This window comes from Ips typographus, linkage group LG5 (genome assembly GCF_016097725.1).
Source record: "Ips typographus isolate SLU linkage group LG5, UJ_Ityp_2.0, whole genome shotgun sequence".
NCBI classification, from domain to species: Eukaryota; Metazoa; Arthropoda; class Insecta; order Coleoptera; family Curculionidae; genus Ips; species Ips typographus.
Window position 1 is genome coordinate 5,951,566 of NC_138426.1, and position 27,606 is coordinate 5,979,171.

Consider the following 27,606-nt stretch of genomic DNA (forward strand, 5'->3'; position numbering starts at 1 on the left):
CTGCCTTTTGTAGAAACAGCATGCAGCATGGGGAAAGTGCTATTTATGTAAAACAGCAGCTTGCCGGTGCACACATCTGATATAAACTCATTTAGTATTGAGAGCAGTATTGAGTGCTGTGCATGTGAAGTTCGTCTCAATGCCAAAAGGACAGTGCTGATGTGCGTTTACAGGCCGCAAAATGGAGAATACAAAGTTTTCATGGGAAGATTGGAGGAAATGATACAACGTGGTTCTAACAGAGGCAAAATTACCTTGGCGGGAGATTTCAATGTCGACTTCTTGAGAAAATGTAACAAATCCTCAGATTTAGTAAGTATGTTAATGTCACATAATCTGCGGAAAGTAGGAGGTTCTGCTACTAGAATAGCAAACCATAGTGCAACATGTTTGGATAATATTTTCACCAACAATCAGGATTCTTTTTCTGCTAGTATACTTGAATATCACATATCAGATCACACCACCCAAAAATTAATATTTCCGATTGAACAAGTGATCAAATTTCAAAATAATTATCAAATGAAAAGGATCTTTAGTGCTGGCAATAAATCTAAATTTATTGAAATTATGAAAGAGCTCACCTTTCAAAACGTGTATTCTGTAGAGCCTACAGTGCAACATTCTGTCATAAAATTGACAGAATCATCAAGAGGTCTTAAACTGAAAAGTGAGTTAGTAATCTTGCTACTCCTAAAGAATAGAGACGCAACCTTCACATCTAGATACTCTGAAAACAAGAGGAAATATGACAGCTTGCTCCGACGTAAAAGATCTGAATTTTACAACAAGAAGATTAAAAACTGCAATAAAAAAATCGAAAGCCTGCTGGTGTGTGGTTAGGGAAATACTAGGTAATAGGGTACATCATGACGTATCAAAAGCTGAAAATCAAAGATTTGCGGAATGTTTCACTATCTACTATACATAATTTAATAAAAGACTTTGACAAAGTTTCGTTAACGCAAGGTAGAAATGATTTTTCAACACCATTGATTCTCAGTCCAGTAAATGAAAATGTTGTTATTGAAATAGTAAAAAAAATCTAATCTAAAACCAGCTCTGGATATGATGAAATTTCTATACATTTTTTGAAATCTATAATACTCTTTATAATTAATCCATTAACATACATTATAAAAAATAACTCGGCATTTTCCACACTAATTAAAAAAGGCAGTAATCATACCCATACACAAAAAAGGCGAATTATCCAAAGTGGCGACCTATCAGTCTGCTTACTCCTTCAAAATATTTTAAAAAGTCATGTCAATAAAAATAATGGAGTTTTTACTACAAAACAACTTATTGAGTCCGAATCAACACGATTACATAAAAGGCAGGTCTACACAAACTATAATATTTTGTTTTATAAATGGAGTATTGGATTCATTGGAAAAGCGGGAATCTTCATTAGGAATTTTTCTTGATTTAACAAAGACCTACGGCATTCTGAGACATGACATACTAATTAAAAAGCTGGAACGTCATGGCATAGTTGCTAACTCGTTAAGCGGGTTGAAACCGTACTTATCTGATACTCAGATTAGATAGCTGGAAATGGTGATAGAAAGGCTTCATCAGAATCTTTCTACATTAAACACGGGGTTCCTCAAGACAGTATAGTAGGCTCACTACTGTTTGTAATATACAGTGCGTTTTTTTTAACGCGCAACATAGGATTTCACGTGTTAAATTTTTAAGCCCATGTTAGACCATGTTATTTTGGAACTACAAGTATAAAACTTGACGGGTGGCTATTTCGTACCCTGAAGCTTACGTAAATTTACCAATTCGGCCTAAAAAGTGTGAAAAAACTTGCAAAAAATCATCTTTTTTCGAAAAGGTTTTATCGTTTCATACTCCCTGTATGCATTGTTGTTCTTTGTTGTTTTTGATACTGGCACGGCAGGTAGCAGGTAAAATTTGGCGTAGAAAGTAAAACAGGGTGATCATTAACTTTATATCAAGAAAGTTAAGAACAAAAGAAGTATTTTTATAGGTGAATTGTTCAAATTGACCTCCGTTTGAAGCCAAACAGTATATTCCAAACAATCATAAAATGCCCTTTTGACGTTCAAAAGATGTCGGGTCGTGATGCAGTCAAAATAAGTCACTTTACCTGCTACCTGCCCTGCCAGTATCAAAAACAACAAGGAACAACAATGCATACAGGGAGTATGAAAGGATAAAATCTTTTCGAAAAAAAATGATTTCCAGTTTTAAATCACTTTTTAGACCAAATTGGTAGACTTACTTAAGTTTCAGGGTACTAAAGACACACCCGTCAAGTTTTATACTTGTAGTTCCAAAATAACATGGTCTAACATGGGCTTAAAAATTTAACACGTAAAATCCTATGTTGCGCGTTAAAAAAAACGCACTGTATATTTATGATATAGTAGAGTTGCTCCCACCAGACTTGCAGTGCTCGATTATTAACTACGCTAGTTTTCAGATGTCACAAAGAGATCAAAACATTCTTTTTCACGATGCTGTAGAATGGTTTTCTGAAAATGGGCTTATAATCAATAATCAAAAAACAAATGTCATGTTGTTTCGAAGTAACAGAACGACTGTTGAAAATGCTGCTAATCACAATAAAATTAAATTTAACTTTTATTTAAAACCAACTCTCAATTTTCTTGGCGTAAAACTCGATAATAATCTCGGCTGGCACGAACAAATAGTGTGGTATCAAAACTAAACAAAGTGTGTTATAGCTTTAGAAAATGGAGTAATTTTGTACGGTCAAAGCTCAAACTTTAATAAAATATTCATTGTTCAAAAACATGTTATTAGAATAGTCTTAGGGCACGGTTTGAGAGAGCGCTGCAGGGGCAGTTTAAGAAGTTACATTTTGTTAAATATAAAAGCAATGTCAAGTATTCGACATATAAAAGCAGCTATTTACAAATTACTAGTAGATCTGGAACCTTACAATTTAAGTGAATATTTTAACAGATTAGAAAATAGGTATTTGACTATTGTGTGGCACTCATATGACGTTAATTCGTTATGTGTTATTTGTAACATATTTTGTGAAATAAAGAAGGGTTATTATTATTATTATATTGTACTTTTCTCCTTTTATTTAACAGTAATTAGTTAACTGTGTTATTATGACAGCTCAAATTGATTTCTGAAGAGAATGTTTCTTCAATAGTGTCATCTTGCCTCGGCGTACTTAAAACTGAAAGAACGGGTGAGACTGCCAGATTAGGAAGTTCCTGTAAGGATGGATATATGTGGTCCGGCGCAAGAAATTTCAGATTACGCATGCACTAAACGTGAAATCATAGTACAGTTGATTGGGACAATAAGAAACTACCAAATATAAATTACCGTAACAGATACATCAGACTGAAAAGTTTTATGCATTTGCATGACTTCAATAGGGACTTGACGGCTATCCGCAATTTGTGATTGCATGTTAAATGTGGAAGTTATTCGGAAGAGCCTTTCCGTGCAGTGCGCTATATACTTCATTTCGGACATGGAATTCCAAGCATCGGCAATGCAAGCACCTCTCAGAGTATTGTACAATAACAGTTCCTTTTGGTGTTGCTAGGTATAAAACAAAATTAATCATCAATCATGCTGTACTGATATCAGTAGATATCCAAAGTAAAAATACAGTAAACCCTTTAAATTAACGAGAAAATACACACCAAAAAAGATATTTTTAAATACTGTTACGGTTTGGGCCTACTATGCTCGATAGTTACTGAACGAGCACTCGATTCGGGATGGATCCGAGGCGCCGCGAAGCGTTTTGCGGTCATTCTAGAACGTGGTTTGCCGAATATAAAAGAAGCGGTCTCGACGGTGGATCAGTAGTGGATTTGGGAACGCGGTAAAGTTTAAATAGTAGAATAATTGTGGAATTGTAGTAGTGTTTTTGGTAGCTGAATTAATTATTGTGCAGAGTGTTTTGAAGTGTAAATAAATTTATTTCCTGTTGAGTTAAATCGACTTTGTGTAAACCCACGGGAAAATCGTAACAATACAAAATAGTTTACTAACAATTTAATGAAATGTATCATCAAAATTTGGACCCACTAAATAGAAAACAATTGAAGGGTGCACGGGAAAAACAAGCTAAGTCAATTTTTGGCCAAATTGAGAAAACAGTGTCACCCGATAGACAATAGCGATGCTATACAGGGTCCAAACTTAGTCAGAAGAAAAACGAGCTACGTCGTCTAATAGAACATATTGTTACGATTTTCCCGTGGGTTCACACAAAGTCAGTTTAACTCAACAATTAATAAATTTATTAACACTTTAAAACACTCCGTACAATAATTAACTCAACTACTAAATTCCACAATTATTCCACTATTTAAACTTTACCGCGTTCCCAAATTCACTACTACTACACTCTCTAACTACTCCTGCGGTTGACACCGCGTCTTTTATATTCGCAAACCACGTTCTAGAATGACCGCGACACGCTTCGCGGGTTGCCTTGACCATTCAAGAATCTTCCAGGTAGCGTTTCCTAACTGTGGCCTACTTTAATACGCGCCCGGCCAGATATTGCGGCGCATCGGTTTCATCCTGACTCGAGTATAGTAGGCCCAAACCGTAACACTGCCCCCCTCTTAAAGCTGATCGTCCCGATCCGCTTCATCTAGTCCCTGGTATTTCTTGAGTCTGTCCAGATGGACAATTTTCATCTTGCCTTTGGGGCTGCGTTGGACTCTGTACGCGACGTCATTTAACCTTTTTACCACATGGTAAGGTCCCTCCCAGTGTCGTTGCCATCTTTGACTTAATCCTTTGCTCCTCCTGGGTTGAAACATCCACACAGCATCACCTTCCTTATAATTGCCACCAGTTGGTCTGTGGTCCAGTGTCATCTTCATACGGTTGTTGTTTGGTTTCATCTTCTCTTTCTCAAGTTCCCGAATTGTGATGGATCCCTTCTGTAACGAACACTGGTCACACCGTTTACACCATTCCTCAACGTCCTTTCTGAAGTTAATCCAGTAAAATCGATCTCTTATTCTAGCCAAAGTCTGGTTTACTCCAAAGTGTCCTCCGCGACTGTCATGTAGTTCTCGCAGCACATTCTCTTTGCAGGAATTGGGCACTATTGTTTGGTAAACAAAGCGTTTTCCGTCTGGACTTTCCCATTTGCGAGTAATTAAGTCATCTCGCAGTCGAAGCGAATTCCACTGCAACCAATAACCCCTTACTGTTGGTCCATATCTGGAAATCTGTTGCCAATCCGGTTTCAAATCCTTCTCCAACCATCTTCTGATTACTTTCAAATCAGAGTCTGAGCGCTGTCCTTTTATTATGTCTTCCTTAGAAACGCTGCTCTTCATTCTTCTTGTAGCCTCTTTATCCGTCACCTTCGCTATTTGACCAATCCTCCAACCATTATGAATTTGTCCTTTCCGGTACCTTAAGTCACTATCCAAAGCTTGACGATCCTCTACATATCGCGGTAAATGTCTTTCCGGATTCTTCATTTCCTGCTCCTGGTTACGCCAGTTCTGCGGGGTCGGTAAACGAGACTGCTGTCTGCAATTCCATTGGTAATGTCCTTTACGTCCACAAATATAACATGTAATATTTCTTTTAACAGAGGAGTTCCGGTGATTTGTTCTGATGTCCTGATTTCGTCGACACTGTGGGTTTGGAGAACAAGACCGCTGTCTGCAATTCCTTCTAATGTGTCCCGTACGTCCGCATCGATAACACTCCACTCTCGTGATCGGACGTGACCGTTCTAACTGTCTGGACTGACCATTTCCTAATGCTGCCATTTGTTGCACTAATTGGCCGAACATTGATTCAATTTTATTTATTGATGTAGCAACATGATCGGCTGGCGGTACTCCTGCCTCTTGAATAGGCTCTGGCTTTAAATCATTGCACGCAGCTTCAATTTCCAGCGCTCGAATCAGTAATTCGCTGTTGTTGCTCCCTTTGAATATCTTCAGCCATTTCTTTACCTCCGGATCTCGAATCCCATCTACAAAATACTGTGCCACAAGTTCTTCTTGGATTTCATCCGGGACGGCTGGGTAAGCCAGATGCACAAGGCGGCGAATTTCGGTTTCAAACTCTTCTAGATTTTCACCAGTTTTCTGCTGTCTTGCCATTAATTGCGTTCGATACAGTCCTTTCTTATGTTGATCCCCATAACGACGTTCTAATGCAGCTACTAATGCTTCATAGTTGCTTCGTTGGGCGATAGGCACCGTCTGTAACAGCTCCAATGCAGGTCCTCGTAATGCCACTACTAGTGCTACAGCCATTTCGTTGGTACTCCATCCATTTGCATTTGCAGCGGCCTCAAATTGGAGTTGGTACATTGCCCATGAAGTTTGACCGTCGTATGTGGGAGGCTTGATCTTGTTGAGCCCGTTTCCGGTGATCACTGTAGAGCTGGCTCCTTTGCTGTCAATTTTTCGCTCTAAGTCGCGTAGCTTAATCTCGACATCATTCTGAATTTTATTCATGTCCTCCCGAACATCATTAATGTCCTCCCGAACATCGTTCTGAATTTTATTAATGTCCTCCCGAACATCATTGAGACTATGGGTTACATACTCTTGGATTTCTGTCTTGTTCCGTGCTAGAACGTTCAATATTTCTACGTTACGTTTTTCTTGCCGCTCTCTATCTTCTTGACGCATTTCTATATCTTGTTGTAGCATTCTAGCTTGTTGTTGTCGAATCCTTTCTTGTTCTTCCTTCTCTTGTTGTCGAATCCTTTCTTGTTCTTCCTTCTCTTGTTGTCGAATCCTTTCTTGTTCTTGTCGAATCCTTTCTTGTTCTTCCTTGTCTTGTTGTCGAATCCTTTCTTGTTCTTCCTTGTCTTGTTGTCGAATCCTTTCATGTTTTTCCTCTTGTTTTTCAAGCATTGCCATAATAGCTGCAAATTGGGCCTCCATGTTTGCACTTTGACGTCTTGTTACTGGCATAAAATAAATTTAACACACCACTGTTCCGAAAATCTCTAGTCCGGTTCTGAACACAAGTCTCTAACCCGAAATTTAGTTCCAATTCACGTCGCACTAAAGTCTGATCGCACTTCTGACACCAATTGTTACGATTTTCCCGTGGGTTCACATAAAGTCAGTTTAACTCAACAATTAATAAATTTATTAACACTTTAAAACACTCCGTACAATAATTAACTCAACTACTAAATTCCACAATTATTCCACTATTTAAACTTTACCGCGTTCCCAAATTCACTACTACTACACTCTCTAACTACTCCTGCGGTTGACACCGCGTCTTTTATATTCGCAAACCACGTTCTAGAATGACCGCGACACGCTTCGCGGGTTGCCTTGACCATTCAAGAATCTTCCAGGTAGCGTTTCCTAACTGTGGCCTACTTTAATACGCGCCCGGCCAGATATTGCGGCGCATCGGTTTCATCCTGACTCGAGTATAGTAGGCCCAAACCGTAACAATATTTTAGGATAGGCGTACACGGGAATGACCTACTTACCTTTCAATCTTTTTAGTAACTAATTAGTTTAATAATTTTTTATCAACAAAAAAAAAACAAGGTTTCAACTAATTATTTTTTGACATACATTTTAATTTATGAATTACCTTGTTTGCTACTTAAGTTTGACGAATTTAATATTTATAATATAAATCTGGTGAAAAACAGGCTAAGTCAAGACCTATTTTTGTATCTTCTTCAACAACCACCTTGTAATTATTATATTAAATAAAAAAGCATGCTACTTTATACAGGGTGTCCGGAAAATACGTGTACAACGTTTGACGACAGACTCCTGACGTCAAAATATGTCGATCTAAGCCGACTTAGTTATATCCAAAATTGTTTCGTTTAGCCGGTAGAGGGCGTCAAAAATTTGTAAAAATATTGGTTTTTTACTAAATTACGTGAAAACCTACTAATGGATTTTAATGAATTTTAGTATGTAGACTAATACTATAAAATGACGTTTTCTAGTAGTATAGTCACCGGCTGTAAATAAGTGGAAGTGTTATAAAAGTGATATAATACGTCAACATTTCTCCTCATTTTTTATATGAACGGCGTTATGACAACCCAGATATTTTTGTCGAGTGACCGGAAGTATTTTGAAGCTATTTTACCTCTTTAATATTTCCCGGTGGATGAGCTGTTTCGCCAGAAAAAAAAAATTTACAATTACCTGCATACATCAAAGTAGGTATAATAAAGTTGAAATTATTTATTGTAAGAAACTAAGTAAACCAAAAACATTACTTAAGCAAATGTGTAAAATGACCGCCATCTTGCTGAATACACTTATCAATACTCTTTAAGAAATGAAATTGTACCCAATATTTTTACAAATTTTTGACGCCCTCTACCGGCTAAACGAGACAATTTTGGATATAACTAAGTCGGCTTAGATCGACATATTTTGACGTCAGGAGTCTGTCGTCAAACGTTGTACACGTATTTTCCGGACACCCTGTGTATAAAAAAATATTTATGTTTCTAATGCGTATAGGTGACCAGTTAACAACGATTTTAGAGATAAAACTGCTGTACTCAAAAACTTCAAAATTTGACTTAGCTTGTTTTTCCCGTGCACCCTTCAATTGTATACTGTAACTGTACTGTACTGTATATTGTAACTAGATTTACATGCTTCTAGTCACTAGTAGAAATTTGAGGTATTCCTACTCTCCAAGAGAACCCTGGACATAGGAGATTAACATGGGAAATCAGTTTTTATTTTTTTGCGCCTGTACGGTTTATTTAATGGAAAAACGCTATAGATAAAAGTTGTAGGGCAAATTTTCGGCTATCAACTTGTAATTTTGTCATTAAATCAAAGACGACTTTGGATAATAACTATGTATTAAAGACTGTTCATTAATATAAATTATTTAGCATTTTTTTAAAGTTTTCTCGCTTGGCTCCTATTATCATCTTCATTTGTAGTTGTATCATCTACAAATTTTGTATCACCATTATTCCTCTTAAAGTTCTTTTTGAGTTTGGCTTGCAAATTATTAAAATTTATTCTAATCTTGAGTCTTAACTTCATAACTTTTAATAACATAACTCATTTTATAGGGTATGGTGGGATCTTCTTTTTTATCAATCTTCTTAGCTAACTCTTTGACAACTCCAGGTCCTCGTTTTAAAATAATATCACCATATTTCTCAAAACAGTGGTTCTATTTTTTTACTTTTAAAAGCCATTCAGGGCTAGGCTTAATGAGCCCACGAAAAGACAATTGCTGTACCCAAGAAGAAACGACAACGAGTGTTCTTTGACAACCTTGTAAGTAAAGTTTCCTAATTCATGATGATCTTTTTTATGTTTTTTTAGCGAGATATCCCGCTATACATATACTCAAAAGAGTCATCTGTGGTTTCCGAAAGATTTGCATTTTCTGTAGGTGTATCTTGGGAACTTATTGAAGAAAAAGAGCTCGAACTTGAACTACGACCTGTTGCATCTAAATTAAACTTTTCCAAAACACTGGGTGTAATATATTTCTCGTTGACCTCCTCTTGAGTGTTAGCTTGGGACGGCGTCGTTGGGCACACTTGTCAGCTGGTATAATCGACATCGGGCACACTCGTCGATGCGCCGGTCGACTACTTTATGACTGCCCGCACCAAAGTAATTTCATATCGTATTTAAGACAGCTGTTATTTTTTAAATGTAATAACCAAAAAAAATGCTAATGTGAACCTATGCTAACCCAGTGGCTGATTACATAAAGTATCAGTAAGGTGGTTACATCGCAATGGTTATTTTTTAACTAAAAAAAAAATGCTAGGTGAACCTATGCTAACCCAGTGACTGATCACATATAGTAATCAAATAAATACTGTCCTGTTCTCAACATCTCAATTTCTAATGTTTTTCTTGCAACATAATGTATTCTATATTATTAGTTTGTTTAGAGCTCGAATCAGCTAAGAAAAGGCCACAGGCGTCATCAAACGATGATGTCACGATCTCTGTACGTCTCGCTTTAAATATTGCTGCTCTCGTTACTTTCCAAGTTGTTGCAGCCAGTCAGTGGCGTGCTATTATTTTATCAGTAAAATGAAACATTTTCGTCGTTTTTAATAAAGAAAATAAAAGACAACAAGTTTTTCAAAGGAATGGAAACTCCTTCTGCTTCTTTCTTCATAAATTGTAAGACGTTACTGACGATTTCACGGCCTTGGCTGTATATGATAACACCTTTCTTTCCAACCTTTTTGAAAGACATTTTGACAAAATAACGTTTTTTATTCATAACACTATGTGAACTTCAACTGCGACCATCAACAATACAACCAAAACACCAGACTAAAACGGAACCTAACCTAACCCCCTAAGTCTCCCTGTCCGCCACTACATTTTTTTAAACTTGGCAACACCGTTTAGAGTGCCGGCTAGTAAAAGCATATAAAAAGGTCCAAATGTACCTGGCCGCTGCCGCATCTGTTTTAATTGTGTCCAAGTAAAAACCGTACTACGTTGCCAAGTGGCTTTTTGACCGCTTAACAATATATTTTCGGGAATATTTTAATAGGACGCCTCTGATTATATCTAATGCGACGGCAACTGTAGAAGGAGAAAGAAATAGTTTTAAAAACTGCGTCATTGATGATGCGGTGGCCTTTTCTCATCTGATTCGAGCTCTACTTCCAAATTTTCTAAATTGGTGCAATCCAACCAAAGACGTCATCCGACTACGGTGGGTCTTGACGATTAGACCTTTTGCGCGTTTCCCCTTGTAACGGGTGGGATCTTAGTTAGGGTTGTTGCTTTAGGTTAACTTAGGTTTAAGGTTTTACAACGATTCTTTTAGGTAGGATAGTTAGGGAGTTTAGTTTATTTATTAAAAATTTTCAATTTAAAAAATTGGAAACTTTTCTTTCCGTCCCTAAGTCCTGAGGGGAATCGGAAAGCCCTGGGTCAATTTTTGTTTAGTTTATCGGTAGCTAAAATTTGTAAAATAGAAAAAACCTACTGGCATCCCTTTATTGTTTATTCGTTATGGAACATTCCGAAATAGACGTAACGGACTGGAATGTCCTTGAAGGTATCCTTGGGGCTTTGAACCTGACCAATCAACCATTCAGTTGAAAAATTTCTCGACAGAAATCAAACACTTTCCACCTAAGTATGTAATATACTATTTTCATCTTGGTGCATTGCATTGAAATCAGATAACACTATACATCCCTGTCTCATGTAAACAGTGATATTAAGGTGAACTTTAATAAAGCACACAGTACACTTTCACTGATTTTCTGTTACTTTCTGTTCTATCATGGACCAGTAAAGGAAAAGTTCAACCATCGGGTTCAACCCAATGCCTATGGATAGGGTGTTACTCCCTAGAAACGCTCTTATTATCATCATTTATGGTGTAAATCGGGCAATAATTGAATACTAGTTTGCTAAAATCTCGCAATACCAGTAAACACAAACATAATACAGTACATTTAAATTTTTCTTTTGAGGTCAGATTTTATTTGACAGATAAAAATTTGACTAGTTTTCTATCTTGTCTCACACATTAATTAGCAATGATTTTCTCTGTATACTCGCTAGAGATTGCCGCGTACTTATAGATGTGCAGGGTGGACTAAACAACTTACCTTTGTTGCTGCTTTTTTAAGTAATATATACTGTTGAGTTTGAATGTCTTTAGCCCATTTATCTGTAATTTCTACCATTGTTTTTAATGTTTCTTCATCCGTTTGAATCGGCTTTATTTTACATCTACTGAATCCTTGCTTTATTTCTTTCCATTCTTCTCCTAGTTTTAGTGCCAGGTAGTTTTCCGCCAAAATCAAAGTAACCTATGATTACTCACAGTTTTAATAACTAAATTGACTTATTTTCACAAACTGACTTGATCTTGTACTGATTTTCCCTCTTCAAACACTTTGTAAAACTCATTAGAAATCAGCGAAGTTTCTAGCTGTTTTTTATGCAATATTTGTAATAGACAGTATACTTTTGGTCTGCAACTCATAAACATATCGCCAACCACAGCATTACCGCTATGCATATGACACGTACAATAGGCGTGATGATACTGAATTTCCCCCATTAAAGGAAAGCGGTAGTCTAGCAAAATGAAATATAATTTAACTAAGTTGTATAAATAAATGGTCCTTTGCTTAAGGTCAAGTCGTCGAATCATCGTTATATTTTTATAATTTTGCACAATTATTAAACTTTCATAATTCAAAAGTTTTCTTTTTAGAAAAACGCCAAAAAAGAAGGGTTAATGAACATTTCAAATCCCAGAGTATTGTTAGAGTATAAGCGTTCTTACCCAGTATAATACCGTTTTCATCAACTTTGGTTAACAGTCGATTGCACTCATCTCTAAAAACTTTGGTGAGTAATGTTTGGATGCCTTTACCATTTTTCTTCCAAGTCACAAGATAGGGTATACATTGAATACTTTCACATAAATCAATCAATGTGCCCAATCCGGTCAACTGAACAGGCAAAGAAGACATCTAAAAAAATTAAAAATTGTCAAAGGAAGAAATCTTAACCTGACAAGTTTGTTATCGATCAGTAAGGAGTTCCCATTAATATTGTTACGGTCTGGGCCTACTATGCTCGATACTTCTTAACGAGCGCTCGCCTCGGGATGAAACCGATGCGCCGCAATATCTGGCCGGGCGCGTATTAAAGTAGGCCACACTTAGGAAGCGGCATACCTGGAAGAATCGAGGCAAATCACGAAGCGTTTCGCGGTCATTCTAGAACGTGGTTTGCGAATATAAAAGAAGCGGCGTTGACGACGGCGTGGTTAGTTAGAGCGAAGAGAGTATAGAGTAGAAGTGAATTTGAGAACGCGGTAAAGTTTAAATAGTGAAATAGTTGTGGAATTGTAGTAGTGTTTTTAATAGCTGAGTTAATTATTGTACGGAGTGTTTTGAAGTGTAAATAAAGTTATTATTTGTTGAGTTAAATTGACTTTGTGTGAACCCACGGGAAAATCGTAACAATATTTAGGATTTCTCATTAATAGACAGACTTTTCTATGGAGGCTCTATAGCAGAAAAGAACTGACAGTTTAGCAACTTGTTTTACAACAAAAACAGTTTTTACAACAACAACAAACCATTTTATTTGATTTTGACTCTGTTCCAACACAGGTGTTCAAAAGTCGTTTTTATGATAATTGCATGAAGAAATATTTTCGAAACAAACGAAAAAACGTATTTACTTTTACACCTTGAAATTCCATTGGGACCGCGTAAGAAATGAGTCTAACCCATTCTAAAATATATTTTTCTACTCCTACAGGGATATTGGATCATTCCTTAACAGTTTAGAGAACGGATAAGTAGGCAATTGCCAACGGTTGAAAGAATACAGAATCCTAGACAATCTTCAGCGTGCGTAAATAAATAGACCAATCACAGACAATCTTCAGCGTGCGTAAAGAAATAGACCAATCCCAGACAATCTTCAGCGCGCGTAAACAAATAGACCAATTACAGCTAATCTTCTGACTGACAGCCTCACTGACGGTTGGCATCAAAACATTGCATTTTGGCTTATGTTTTGAGGCAATGAAAAAGCCGTTCAAGTTTCAGTTAGTGTTCAATTAAAGAATAAAAATATCTACTTTATTATATGATAAAGCAAATGATACAAACTTACAATTTACAATGAATCAAATCCATTCAACACCTCAACCTAAAAGACGAAGTTAATCAGCTGTCACCCGGTGACAATCCGGGACACCGGTCAAACTTTGGCTGCGTCAAAAGTGATAATGTAAACACGGAAACGTTTCAAACAATACTGCGGCCGTTAAATATAATTTATCACTGGGCAGGCCCGACTTTCAATTATTAAAAATTTCCTATTGAGAGTTTATTTGTGTGAAATTTGGTAAGTAATTCCAATTAGTCGTAGAAAAAATAGCCTGTAAAACTCGGGCGAATTGTCCATATCGCCTGCCAACCATAACCATTGTTGTACAATATAGTATTAAGCCTTCCGTTATTGTGCTTATTTTAGCAATTTTGCTATAGAAGCTGAGAAAAATTCAAATCGATACCTCTATAATATCCAACATCAAATAGAGTCCACCTAGTTTTACAAAGGCCTGACTATTAGCTTGGCTATAGATACAGTGTTTCCAAACAAAACTGAAACAGCTAATAATCACTTCAGGTATCTGCAACGACGTCAGTATATCTGATCGAATGTATCTTTCCATATAATTTACAAGTAATGGTAAAACTTCATACGCCTGAAAAAAAGTAAAACCATGTTAAAACTTAACCTCCAACGCTGATAATGATGATAATGACAGTTTTAAATATAGGCGATAGAAATTATACACATGCTCGATATACCTATGTATTATACTAACAATTTCAGTAAATTTGCCTTTTACTAAAACGAGATGAGACGCGGGCATGCGACGTGTGAGTTTAAGAGAGTAGCAAATAACCTAATTTTTTTAAAAATTCTAAACTATACGCCACATCAACGGCGACCGGATTTAAAACCGATACGGTTTGGACGACGATTTATTAAATCAAATCTTTCTACGCTACTCAACTTATAAATATGCATAAGGAAAAATAACCACTCCATAAATGCAAAAACAGACGGCTTCAGTAAAATTTACTCTTACAGCTTGGACAGGAACTTTGCTAACGCTTACATACACCGAAATATTTTTAAAAGCGAATTTGCCTCAAACATCAAAATAAACTAGCAACGAAAACATGACCTTTCCTCAAGCACACTTTCGGGAAAAAGCATAGTTGCATTTTCGGTGACGTCTGGTGAAACTCTTGGCGGTGCAGCTCCCCTATCTCTTATAGAGAGCTCTGTGGGACACCCCAAACACGTAGTGTCTTGCGAGGCTTACGGATACCCGCGGCCTTTGGGGTTTCCAGGATGATGCGGTGTGGGCGACCGGGGTTCTTAAAGGGAGAACGCAAATCTTCTGCATTTTTGGGGCGAGTTGTTGCATACTTTGCTTCTTGTATTTACGTAAACAACATTTTAATTGTTTTTTGATGATACGCTACACGCGACATTTGTACAAAACGTTTGTAGTTAACTAATTTTTTTCTATTTATTATTTTTTGTCTGTTTATTGTAGTTGGCTTACTGATGAAGAGACCAGTCGGGCTTGAAACGTTTGAGTATAATCTATCAAAATTTGAATCTTGTTTCTTTCACAATATTCCAAAAAACCCACCTACTCTATTTTTTAATGATATTATATAGCTTACTCGTGTAAAAATACATGTAGGAATAACACTTACATTGACAGTATTACAGATCTGCTCTAGCAATCCGATACACAAACAAAGAAGCCTTTGATTTTGTTCTTCTATGTTATCAGTACTTAGTATGTTTTCACACAAACCTAAAAATACATATAATTTTTAAATCATTATAGAAGAAAACTTTATAGTTAAGCATGAAACTTATACTGATGATGCAAGATACTCCTCCATGAAAAGCAACGGAGTCTTGAATGCTATTGAGTTGATATGTTAAGAGTGATAGTAATTCCACGCTTCTAAAAATGATGTCGTTTCCATATTCATCACTATTCTTTTGACATCTGTTAATAAGTTCCAATATTCTGAAAAATTCGTTTTGCCAGAGTATTTAAATGTAACAAGAAGCATAAAAATTGGACAGAACATTGTTGACCTTCCTGTCAAAATACAACTGGACCTGATGAAAAGGGCACCACAAAGTGGCTCATTCTTTCGAATCTGATTCTGAGAGAAAAAAAACGTACACTTAAATGACTGTAACTTGTCACATTTCAAATTTTGTAGAAAATAAAGTAATAAATTCTTACATTAGAGGTCCGCCATCTTCTATGAATTCTTCGGTGGATGCTGGAACAACTTGGAACAAAATATTTAATGCAACTTTTATTAGTGCGGAAGCTTGCAATGGCCGCCACGGAATAACTTGTTGGCGACTAATCAGTTTCAAAAGTCCCATTACGATTCTACATTCTTCAAGCACCTACAAATATTTCTGATTTTTAAAGCCTCTTTGCGAAATCAACATCTAGCCGGTCTCTAACAGAAAATAAGAGAAATATTGGCTTTCATTGGAAAAATGCATGACATTTTCTTACTTCTAGACAATGATGCCGCCTGGAGGACTTACTGCGACGAAATAGAAAACTATATCAAAGCGGCAAGACTTCAGAAAGCTCTCAAGAAAGACCCATTTAGAGATTCAAGTAAACTGTGTAAGGAGGATAGCATCTTTACTGCTAATCCCCAGAAAAAGCACAGAGCTACTACTTGCCACTCACTTTCCTGACCTTACTACCACTATTGTTGAAGACCGGATTCTGGATACACATATTTCCTCTGAGATCGATTGGCAATTAGCAAATGAAATAATATACGAAGAAAACATAGAGGGACATTCATTGGCTTCTCCCCTTTTAAATCGCCAGGACCTGATGGTATCTATCCAGCCCTGCTACAGTGGGGCTTGGCATAAAGAGCCGCACCTTGTGAAGATGTTCACGTCATATACCACGCTCCAAGCAATAACGACCAGATATGCCTCTCATCCTTCACCCTCAAATCAATGGAAAGGCTATGTGAAAGATACATAAAGGATGAAGTATTATCAAACCATCACACACCCTAATCAACATGCGTATAACCCTGGGAGATCAACGGACACAGCTTTCCATCTGGCAGTAGGGCGTGTGGAAAGATCGCTAAACAATAAAGATTCCATCCTCGGTATATTTATTAACATTGAAGGGGAATTTGACAAAACAACCTTCAATAAAATTAACCACTAGCTAGCTGAAAGAAACACTTCAGGAACAGTAACAAAGATGCTTTCTAAAAGAATCATACAGATAAGTGTACAAGATGTCAAGATTAAAGGCATGGTAACAAGAGGTTGTCTATAGGAACTGTTATCACCTATACTATGGAACATAATTCAGGAAAGCCTCATTGTCCGCCTTGAAAACCACAACCACTACAACTACAATACAATAGCATACAATACCACTACAATAGCATACGCAGACGACGTAGTCATGCCGCAAGTAGGCAAATTTAAGAGCCCGCTCTGCGAACGTATGCATGCAGCTCTTCAAATCATAGAAAAATGGTACACTAACTTTTCTCTGTCCCTTAACCCCAAGAAGACCGAAATGGTTTTTTATACAAGAACGAGAATCTGGGACACCTAGCAGCACCCAGTCTATTATTCATACCAAATTAAGTTTTACTTCCGAGGTGAAGCACTTTGGAGTAATATTCGATAGCAAACTAACGTGAAACTCTCACATCACTAAGAGAATACAAAAAGCATACATCTCTTATGAACAATGTAGGCGAACCATTGGGAAGACCAGCGGCTTCTCTCCCAAAGCGGTTATGTAAACCTACAAAGCTGTCATGACCCCTCTGCTAACTTATGCTGCTATTGTCTAAATAGAGCCTGTATGCATCTCCAATATCTGAATGAGTATGTCTAAAAGCATGAGTATTAGCAGCACGTCAAGCGCTTTGATGGGGGCCATAGCTATAGCACTAGTAATGGCAAATAACGCGTGCTTCTGGATCTCGTCCAACTGTATGGATCCTATATATCAAAATGGATGTAACAAAAGCACAGTAGACCCAACTTTTTCTTTCCGACACAGTGAAGCTCATCGACAGGCACGTCCTTAAACGTTCTGACAAGAAATGGAGCTACTGGATCAAACCGTCATTGCCAGGTTACTCCAAGGGAGAACATATTTGAACAGGCAACCGTTAGACCTTACCGTTGGTGAAATACAGCCATGTCATACCTTTAGGCTAGGCGCACATGGATATTGCACGAATATAGTGCATTTTTTGGTCTCATTTTACATGTGAAATGTATATTCCCATGTTAGACTATGTTCTTTCAGGTTGACTGGTCTAAGAATTAACGGTTTGTTGTATTGATTAAATAATTCATACTTACTTTCGGTCCAGTTAAAAAACTTGGAAAGTATGATATGCACGTTAACAACAAAGTCATGCAGTTGTGATCCTCACTGCCAGTGGTCAATTTAATATGAGTTGTCCAGTTTGGATGGAAATGAATATCTCTTGACATAGCCAGCATTACTATATCTAAATAGAGTATTATTAATTAGCTTTTTGATTGTTGATTAATAGCTATTTATGCCTTAAAATAACTTTTAACTGGAATACCATACAAGATTTTTTCTACAAAGGTATTAAAAATTTCAATAATTTTTTATATTCGAGATATTTCTGCACAGTCAAACCAGTCCTATTTGTTAATAATTTCATAACAACTATTGTGGTCCTATTCGTTACGAATGCTGATTGAACGCTGTCATCCAGTTTAAAAGCATTTTGTGAAGGTATAGTTTTTAATACGTTCATATCAACTTCGTCGCATAAGTTAATAAAGAAATTGTCATGGAACAAATTGAGAGCACAAGCAATAACAACAAAAACAAGTTTCGACAATGGTACGAAATAGCATTTAAGTATTTATTTACTTTTAACACGAGTGCCTTAAAACTCTATTTTTAACAGTTCAGTAGCGTGTTAAAAGTTGAATTTTTAAACGTTTGTAGAAAAAGTTAATTTTGTAATCATTTTTCGTGTTTTTCGTCTGTGGTGTTGCAAACATAATCTTTAGCATCATCCTAGAAGAAAATGCATTACGTCAAGTATGAAATACGTGAAAGCTATTTGGTTAATGCATCTCGATCATTAATTTTTTACTAATAAGTTTTGTTTAAATTGATATAAATCTGATATAATTTAATCCGACCCAGAAGTAATTTATTGGAGTTCTCTCCTGCTGGTAGTATATACCAGGTGTCCAAGAGCACCTTGGGCATAGGAGATTAACATGGAAAAACGGTTTTGATTTTTTTGCGCCTGTACGGTTGATTTGATTGAAAAATCGTATTAATGAAAGTTGTAGTACCTATCACGGACTTTTTCAGATCTGTAACTTGAGCCCTTTCGTCATAAAACACAAACAAAAATGCGAAAATTTTAACTTTTTATCTGCACTGTATAAGCGGTTGTCGAGCAACGGATAAACAGGTCATTGTTGCTGATGCGGTTAAAAAAAAATACAGAAAACTGGTCCGTGATAGGTACTACAACTTTCATTAATACGATTTTTGTGTTTAAAAACTTGATTATGAACAGCAGAATCAACCAAACCCGATAGTTTGGCACAGGAGTTCCTGACCACCATGTATATAAATATTACCCGTAGATAATAGCTATAGTTTAGTTTAGTTTATTTTACCTTTTGCGAATGACGTCATTTTTTTACATCTTTGTTTATCGAATATCAAACATATGAAATAAACAATTTTAGCAAAAAAGGCACGTTGTTGATTTTGTCATCGTGTATAATTAAAAACGATGTAATTTACTGTCACTTTGATTTAAATAAAAACATGCCAAAGTTATAAAACCTCCGCACTACAATAAGCAAGCTCAAATTCTAATTCTAGTGCGAGATTAGGTACAAGAAATATATACATTCATCTGTTATAATAAAGATATATGCTAATGTTTTAATGATACATCAGAACCAGGTTGCCCATCTAAATTAAGTGCCAATGATGTTAAACAATAAAATGTTTAATTCAATTTTTTTGATCAACTACCCCCATTTGTTATTTATCAAAGTCGCTCATCAACTTAAAGAATATATCCCAAAGGACTCAAAAAATAAGGGTTGCATAGTTTTTTCTATGCGCAACTATGAGGTTGCCAGGTTTGAACAGGTAACAGGCATATATGTAGTTAATATATTTTCATAAGTTATTTTATCGATTTGCATATCAAATGAAAGGTTATTTTATTCCTGATCCATCTGTATAAGGTTGCCTCATCAAAAAGTTTGTTAAAACCATAGTTTCCTACATTTAAAAAGATAAAGTTTCGATGGGATTATTGAGTCGTGATAGAGAAACATTGCGCGCGCATTTTGAAGGTTTCTCAAATGACATAAACTCGTAAAAATCGAATAAAATATCACATAATAACATACTAAATTGTATTATTCGTAACTAAATTTAGCAATAACAACACAACAACACTTATCAACAACAAAATACAAAAGCATACATAACCAGTTACTCTGTTTCTGACTCGTCAGAAATGTCTACGTCGTGGTCAAATTCACTGTTTTCGTCGGTTTCTTTTCTAGCTTCTCTTACTAAATCATTTACTAGTAAGGTAGTTGGGTCCTCTTCAAACCACTTAGGCTTCAAATAGCTATTCAAAACCAATGACAATTTTCAGGGTTAAATTTATTGCAGCAAGCATCGGTGAAGCCACATAGAATTGACATGTGTGCAAAATTTTTTCTTTTAAGAAATCCATCATGGGGGAATCAGATTTCAGTCGATACCTTTATGTTTCTTTATCTTTCTTATTTGAATATGCATTTTGGAACAGCTAATATCTAGCATCATTGATGTTACAACATTGTTTGATCCCATAAAGAAGAGCAGAACACGCTGAATTTCATCTTCGAGGAGTACATCTACTGGATCCGTCAGTGATGCGAATGTCTCCTGGAAAAGTTCAGTACAGTTAATCCAATCAAGATCTCTCTTACTGCTTCTCTTCGTTGATGAACCAGCCAACCAAATTTGCGTCTGTGGAACTTTGTGGATAGTGGCCAGTAAAATTATCAAAACATCGGTATCATTTCATATTTTCGATTTAAATGGCGCTTTTGATATATGAAACATTATCCGAGTCTCTGCTTGTTCATGTTGACATAAATAATCTACTTCTCCACATTTTACTACGTGATTTCCAACCGTATGGTACGAAAAACAGGGTTATCCAATTGTTACAAATTTTGTTTATTTTGAATTATTGGAATTAAATTATCATTTTCGGGGGTAATTGCAAGAGTGCATAAAAATTACCGATAATTTTGCATGAAAACTTGTTATCGCTTAACTGCATGAGTTTATTTTCATATTTTTTTGGCGAAAGAAATAAAAAAAAAATATATGAAAATGACCGAATGCAGTTTGCAAAGATAACAAGTTTGAACGCAGAATTATCAGGTCATTTTTAAGGCACGAATGTAATTTTGGGGAATATTTCCCGAATAAAGAAAATGTTTTGGATTTGCTGCCACTATAGATTGCTCAATGGAGCTCATTGAGCAAGTTCCAAACCGTTCATTCATTTTTGTTGACATCGCGTTTGACATTGTTTGGTTATAAAAAGTCAAAAAACTGCGCAAGGACAACAATTAGTGTACTAGCAATAGGCTCTACAACAATGCAGTCGTTATAGATACGTACAGTGCAATTATCAAAATGCAATTATCGCTTTAGAATGCAATTATCGCTGTCATTCTGGTGAAAATGCACTGCTCGTATGGGACATTTAACACATGAGGGAAATATTCGGGGGTAATTGCACAAGTGCATAAAAATTACCGATAATTTTGCGTGAAAACTTGTTATCTCTTAACTGCATGACTTTATTTTCATAATTTTTTGGCGAAAGAGCCCGACACCGAAGGTGGAGGGCTGTTTTAGAAAAAAATATGAAAATGACCAAATGCAGTTTGCAAAGATAACAAGTTTGAACGCAGAATTATCAGGTCATTTTTAAGGCACGAATGTAATTTTGTGGAACATTTCCCGAATAAAGAAAATGTTTTGGTTTTGCTGCAACTATAGATTGCTCAATGGAGCTCAATGAGCAAGTTCCAAACCGTTCAATACTCTTTGACATTGTTTGGTTATAAAAAGTCAAAAAACTGTGCAAGGACAAAAATTAGTGTACTAGCAATAGGCTCTACAACAATGCAGTCGTTATAGATACGTACAGTGCAATTATCAATTTGTGTTATCGCTGTAATTTTCGATAACACCCCTTCTCATATGGGAGATTTAACATGTAGCGTGGTGTTATCGATTTGTGTTATCGCTGTAAGTTTTCGATAACACCTCTCCTCATATGGGAGATTTTACATATGAGGGAAATATTCGCTGTCATTCTGGTGAAAATGCACTGCTCATATGGGACATTTAACACATGAGGGAAATATTCCCAGTAATTAACCATAAATTGCACTATGGCTTCTTGGAAACGGTTTTTTTTTTCAATTTCCGAGAAAATTGCTAGCTCTTGGTTGAAGAGATCCTTGGATTACATACGGTCTCTCGAACTCCAGCCGGCTTTGACGCTCACAGTCTTCGATAGACGGTGTTCATCAAAAATTACGTGGATTTCGGAGGCGTTAGTTGAGCACAATTTTATTAAGACAGATTCAGCAACCTTATCAAATGTTTGCGGCAAAGATGATCCAATAATATACAAGTAATAAGAACCGTCTATTATTTCACATCAAATCATTTATTTATGTCAAATATACAGGGTGTCCCACGACGAAAGACATCGATTGATATTGGAAAAAGTATAAATAGGAGAGTTTTGAAAATTTGGCAGGATACTGATGTGGGCATGCCCAATCTAACTAAAATATTTTCAAGATGGTTCTACTTCCGTTTATACCGGAAGTCGATCACAACTTTCTTATTTTAAATAGAACACCCTATATATTATTACATATTTGGATTCCTCACAAAATTCTGACCAACTTTTGTGTACAATGCCCTATGCCTATCTCTAGCCGTTTTCGAAATATTTGATGTTTTTCCAAAAAAGTGACAGTTGCAACGCTCAACATATTTTTGTACTCTGTCAAAACCGCATTTCATTTTGCAATGAAACTTTGGGTTATTGTAAATAAAGGATCGTTTTATTAAACTGAGGGTGCGTAATGACTCATTTGTATACAGGGTCGTCAAAAAAAGAAATCATAAATTTGCCACTAAAAAAAATGAAAAATATCAAGTTTTTTAAATAGAAACCCACATTTTTTATGACGAAATCATTTTGAGCATGAAAAATTACTATACGTTTCAATTTACTTGCCTATACCTAAATCCAACCCATTTCGTTTTATTTGAGAATAAACATTTTTTTATTATGCTGCACGGTTGGGATTATCTGGTGTTCTAGTTGGTCATGCTTTTGACACACGGTGATATTGGAGACTGCAGGGCATGTTAATAACACTAGTTTTGAGTGTTTTGACAACAGCAAATATGCGGTCGCGGTTACGTTATTCAAACCAAGATTACTTAAATCTGCTTATTATTTACGGAGAATGTGATAAAGTTGTGAGTAGAACATGTGAGGTATTTGCCGCTCAACCTCTTTTAAGTGTTGCACAAAATTAAAAATGCTGTTTTAAAAATTTTGATTTTCCGAGTGCTTCCGAAGATATCCGGAAAAAACTGAAAATTTGATTTTTTGTTTTTATTTATTTCTAACTTTATTTGAACAGATATCTTAAAACTAAAAGCATCTTTTCATTGCCACTTTTCCCCAGCTATTCAATAATGGATTCAAATTTGCCACACGACGTTTCGTATTTTGGCAGTCATCATCACCTTTCTTTTTTCTTATGGGCGCCATATTGTATTTTTAGCCCACCAAATAGTACGTTTTATTCTGATTTTAGTGATGTATCTGGTGGCTGATGCGTGGTGATCTCCGGTGGATCGGCCTCAATCTGACGAGTGAGCAGCATTGGCATTTTATTTCTTCTTTCCAACCTTGAACAGCAATCATACCTCTTAGAGCTGTTCTTTGTTTCTCTCTCGACAGATTAGAGTGCTGATGATGGCCTAAAGGGCCGAAACCGGTTCACTAAGGCTTAATAAAATTTGCACGTAGCATACGTTTTTCACTGAACCACCCTGTGTTCTTCACCGTGCACACTTGGCATTACCCTCTAATCTAACAAATCTTTGGCTTTTTGGAAACTTATTTTACAGTTTTCTGACCAATTCCAAGGAACATCCTTTTTTGAAAGGTCATATAATGGCTTTGAAATATCTGAAGCACACTTAATAAGTTTACAATAATAATTTATCATACCTAGAAAAGATTTAACTTCTGAAATATTGCGAGGTGTGTTACATTCAGCGATTCCTTTAACTCGCTCATTTGATGTATGCAAGCCATTTCGATCTATTTTGTGACCAAGATACTGTACGGAGTCTTGAAATTAACAACATTTTTCTTCTTTAACTTTTAACCCACACTCGTGTTGAAAAACATATTCAAGTCGAGTCAAGTGAGGCTTATCGTCTTCGCCCGTAATTAAAATATCATCCAAAAAACAAGCTATACCTGGCAAACTAAACATTTGTTCCATGATATTTTGAAATATATCTGGTGCACTAGCAACGCCAAATGGTAATCGAGTATACGAGAAAAACCCCTTGTGAGTTGAGATGGTCACCAGTTTTTTGCTATCATCATTGCTCAATTTTGTTCTTTTAAAATGAAGTGAACAGGCCTGGCCTTGCAGAATCTTGGGCGGACCCCTGTTTTTAAATTTAATTACACTTTAAACTTATTAAATGTCCCTAAACTTGGCTAAAAAACTTGATATTTTGGCTTCAGCATAGAAATAACGGGCTCAGATGAAATTTTACTAGGAGTATCTGCATTTAGACTGTACATGTTTAATATGACATGATCTGCATGATTATGATTTGAGTCGATCTCCACAAATATATATTAATAAGTTGTTATCTGCCTAACATGTTTCGGGTGTATTCAGACACCCATCTTCAGAGGCTGAAAGTTGTACAGTATGTTAGTTAATTACTTACAAAACTAACGACATGGAAGCCTACCTTAACTAGATCACTAGTCTGCTGGCTGTCATTCTACAAGGGGGAACAGCTGAACCCAGATGTACTAAGGTGGTTTTTTAATTCTACACAGGGGAAAAAAACCTCGATCAGAAAACCCAGTTCTGGTTCTGAGGTGACAGGTTGCTTGGTTTTTTATTCTCAAAGGGGAAAAAAACTTAATCAAAACCCAGTGTTGATGTCAAAGAGAAGAGGTCAGTTGCTTGGTTTTTTATTCTTGAAGGGGGAAAAAACTTAATCAAAACCCAAGGAAGTTGAATGATGTAAAAACTGCATGTTTATCTGTAATAAAAGAACATGAGTAGAAGTAGGATGTCCTGAAAGGGTATATATGTAATGGGGGCGGCAGATAAGTCAAAAAATAAAAAAGTAAAAAAAGATAAAAAAGTAAGTTAAAGGGGGCAAAAACTGCAAATCTTACCTGAAGGAGACCAAATAGACACGAAAGGGACGTCACACAACAAAAACCGCGGTGGACATTCACAAGTTGGACACTGAACAGATGAAAATAGGGGGAGACTTTCCCTTTTGTCACTAGGGTAGTGTGACCGTGCGGGGCTTCATGTCTTGGGTGCAACCGGACATGGAGTGGGCAAAATGATTCCCAACCCACGCCAAGGGCAGGTGGGCCGGCCTTTTTGAATGACATAAGTTTTTAACACAAAAGTTTGTTCTTCATAAATTACATTTAAATTCACAAATTCTAGTGGCTTAAAAATGACACGCCTGCATAGTCCTTTAAAGCTAAATTGATTTTTTTCAACGGCTAATCTTTGAAATGTTTTACATACAACTTCAATGAATGAAAAAATTCAAAGTCTAAGTCACATAGTTTATATTGGGCAACTACGTGACCCGGGTTTCGCCTTTAAAAGGCATCATCAGACGTTAACAATGGTTAAAACACACGCACACAACTACTACAACTACAACTTGTTTGTGGACAACTTGTTTGTTTGGCAAACGGGGGGGGGGGGGGGGGGCAGCGCCCCAGAAACGTATAGGCCTCCTGTATGGGCCCGTCACGGTTGTTGGTAGCTACAGCAGTCCAGTCGACTTTATAAAGCCAACCAGTTTGCTAGGTTTTAGCTCCTTGATTGCCCTGGGCGTCATTATTGACTGCCCCAGGAATGTTGTCCGCGAACGAGTGAAGGCTGGACACCACATTACGATGTGTCCTGCCGACTCTTCCTCTTCCAAGCATCCTCAAGTACTGATGCCGTCTCAGCTGGCAGCGGCCAGTCAGTAGGCCGGTCACCGTACTTAACTTCTCGCTGCTTAGTTCCAGCAGGTATTTCGTATTTTTGACTGAGGGGCCACTGATGAGTTGCCAGCCTTTGGCCTGCCTCATACCTATGGCGGAGTCCCAGCGTTCTTGAAACAGCTGCTGGGCTAAAGATTTTAGCGACTGGATCACCCTACTATTAGCGATCCCCACAGTCGACTCTGGACCAACAGGCACTTTCTGAGTGCGCAGTTTTGCCGGGAGATCCGCCTCTTCATTTCCCGGAATAGCAGCATGTCCCGGAACCCACACAAGACGTATGTCGTTCTTTTGGGCCAGCTTTTCCAGGGTTGTTTTGCATTCCAGAACAACAAGAATTTGGAGTGCACTACCTCAGCACTGATTGCCATGATGGCAGCTCTCGGCTGTCAGAACAAATGTTAATTGTGTCTTCCTGTCGCGGGCCCAAAAGTAGTTCGAGCCCACAGTACAGGATTGCAAGCACCTCAGCCTGGAATACAGTAGCGTGTATACCCAATGCAAAGTGCTTCGCTGTTTGGCTTGTCTCAGCGCAGACACCTGCCCCCCTCAGCCCCCCTCTACTGGATCCATCCCTAAACCAGGTGCTCCCGCCATGACAATTTAGCGTCCAGGTAGATACCCAGGTACTTAATCGACTGACTGTAGTTTAGTGTTACACCAGAGAGAATTATCTCTGGTCGTATTCCTTGGTCACGCTTTCTGCTGAAGAGCATAAGCTGTGCTTTTGCCGGGTTGACTCTTAACCCGACCAGGTCGCACCATTCGCAGCCCCCTAGCTATAGCGCCGCGAAACCTGTCCCTGGTTCCGGACAACTACATACAACTTATAAGACATTGCAGAATGAGCAAAACCGTAGTCATCTCAAAACTCAGTGTAACATTTTCCACTTTTAAATTTATATAAAATGGTTTTACGTTGTCAACAAAATTAAAATGGTTTAATTCTATGTTCATTGGCCTATTGTTGAATACCGACCTCTAAATAGTTACTACGATTAAATTGTTTACACTGAGAAGCTAAATGACCTTTGATAGCACATTTATGACAAGAACATTTTTTTTAAATGCACTCTTCCGTTTTATGGTTAATACGACCGCATATAAAGCATTTATTCGTATAAGTGCTAAATCTCTTACCAGACCTAACGTTCTTTTCTGATCGATGGGTAGTTCCTCGGCTTCCTGAAGTCTTGTAAATATTGGAGTTCGAGGCATGGTCAATTTGTAAAAATGCAAGTTCTTCCTTCACATGCGTTTCCATCAGTCCTCTCATTTCCTGATTGCTAATAGTTGACTCTCTGCTAAGCGCAACCTGAACAACTTGCTCAAAGTTTACCTTAGTTGCATCCTCCTCAAACAGACAATCCATAAGTTTTCCTCATTTATGCCAATTACAAAAATATCTCTCATAAGAGTAGTCAATTCCGATCCGTTGAAACCACATGTCGTCGCTAAACTTTTAACTCTTGCCTGCCAGTCCGCCACCGATTCTTCCTTTTTCCATTTAAGCCAGCAGCTCTAGTACACATAAACTTCGCACTAAAATGTAACATTCCTCCGAAAGTAAATTCAGCAAAATTTCACGC

At 36.9% G+C, this 27,606-nt stretch overlaps 1 protein-coding gene across 2 annotated transcripts in view; it reads right to left on the reverse strand.

Annotated features, from left to right (window-relative positions):
* Positions 1–3,057: 3,057 nt before the first annotated feature.
* LOC145728886 (cilia- and flagella-associated protein 69-like) overlaps positions 3,058–27,606 on the reverse strand; it is a 47,382-nt gene continuing 22,833 nt past the window's right edge. The window contains exons 7-16 of one of the 2 annotated variants that reach the window (XM_081979402.1): positions 17,961–18,112; positions 15,817–15,989; positions 15,431–15,591; positions 15,266–15,369; positions 14,038–14,232; positions 12,286–12,475; positions 11,857–12,074; positions 11,600–11,803; positions 3,346–3,567; positions 3,058–3,284 (exon numbers count right to left, since the gene is read on the reverse strand). In XM_081979402.1, the coding sequence (XP_081835528.1) occupies positions 3,105–3,284; positions 3,346–3,567; positions 11,600–11,803; positions 11,857–12,074; positions 12,286–12,475; positions 14,038–14,232; positions 15,266–15,369; positions 15,431–15,591; positions 15,817–15,989; positions 17,961–18,112 (1,799 nt within the window). In that variant the 3' untranslated portion in view covers positions 3,058–3,104. The remainder of the gene's footprint in view (positions 3,285–3,345; positions 3,568–11,599; positions 11,804–11,856; positions 12,075–12,285; positions 12,476–14,037; positions 14,233–15,265; positions 15,370–15,430; positions 15,592–15,816; positions 15,990–17,960; positions 18,113–27,606) is intronic. The other variant, XM_081979403.1, reaches the window with a different exon arrangement.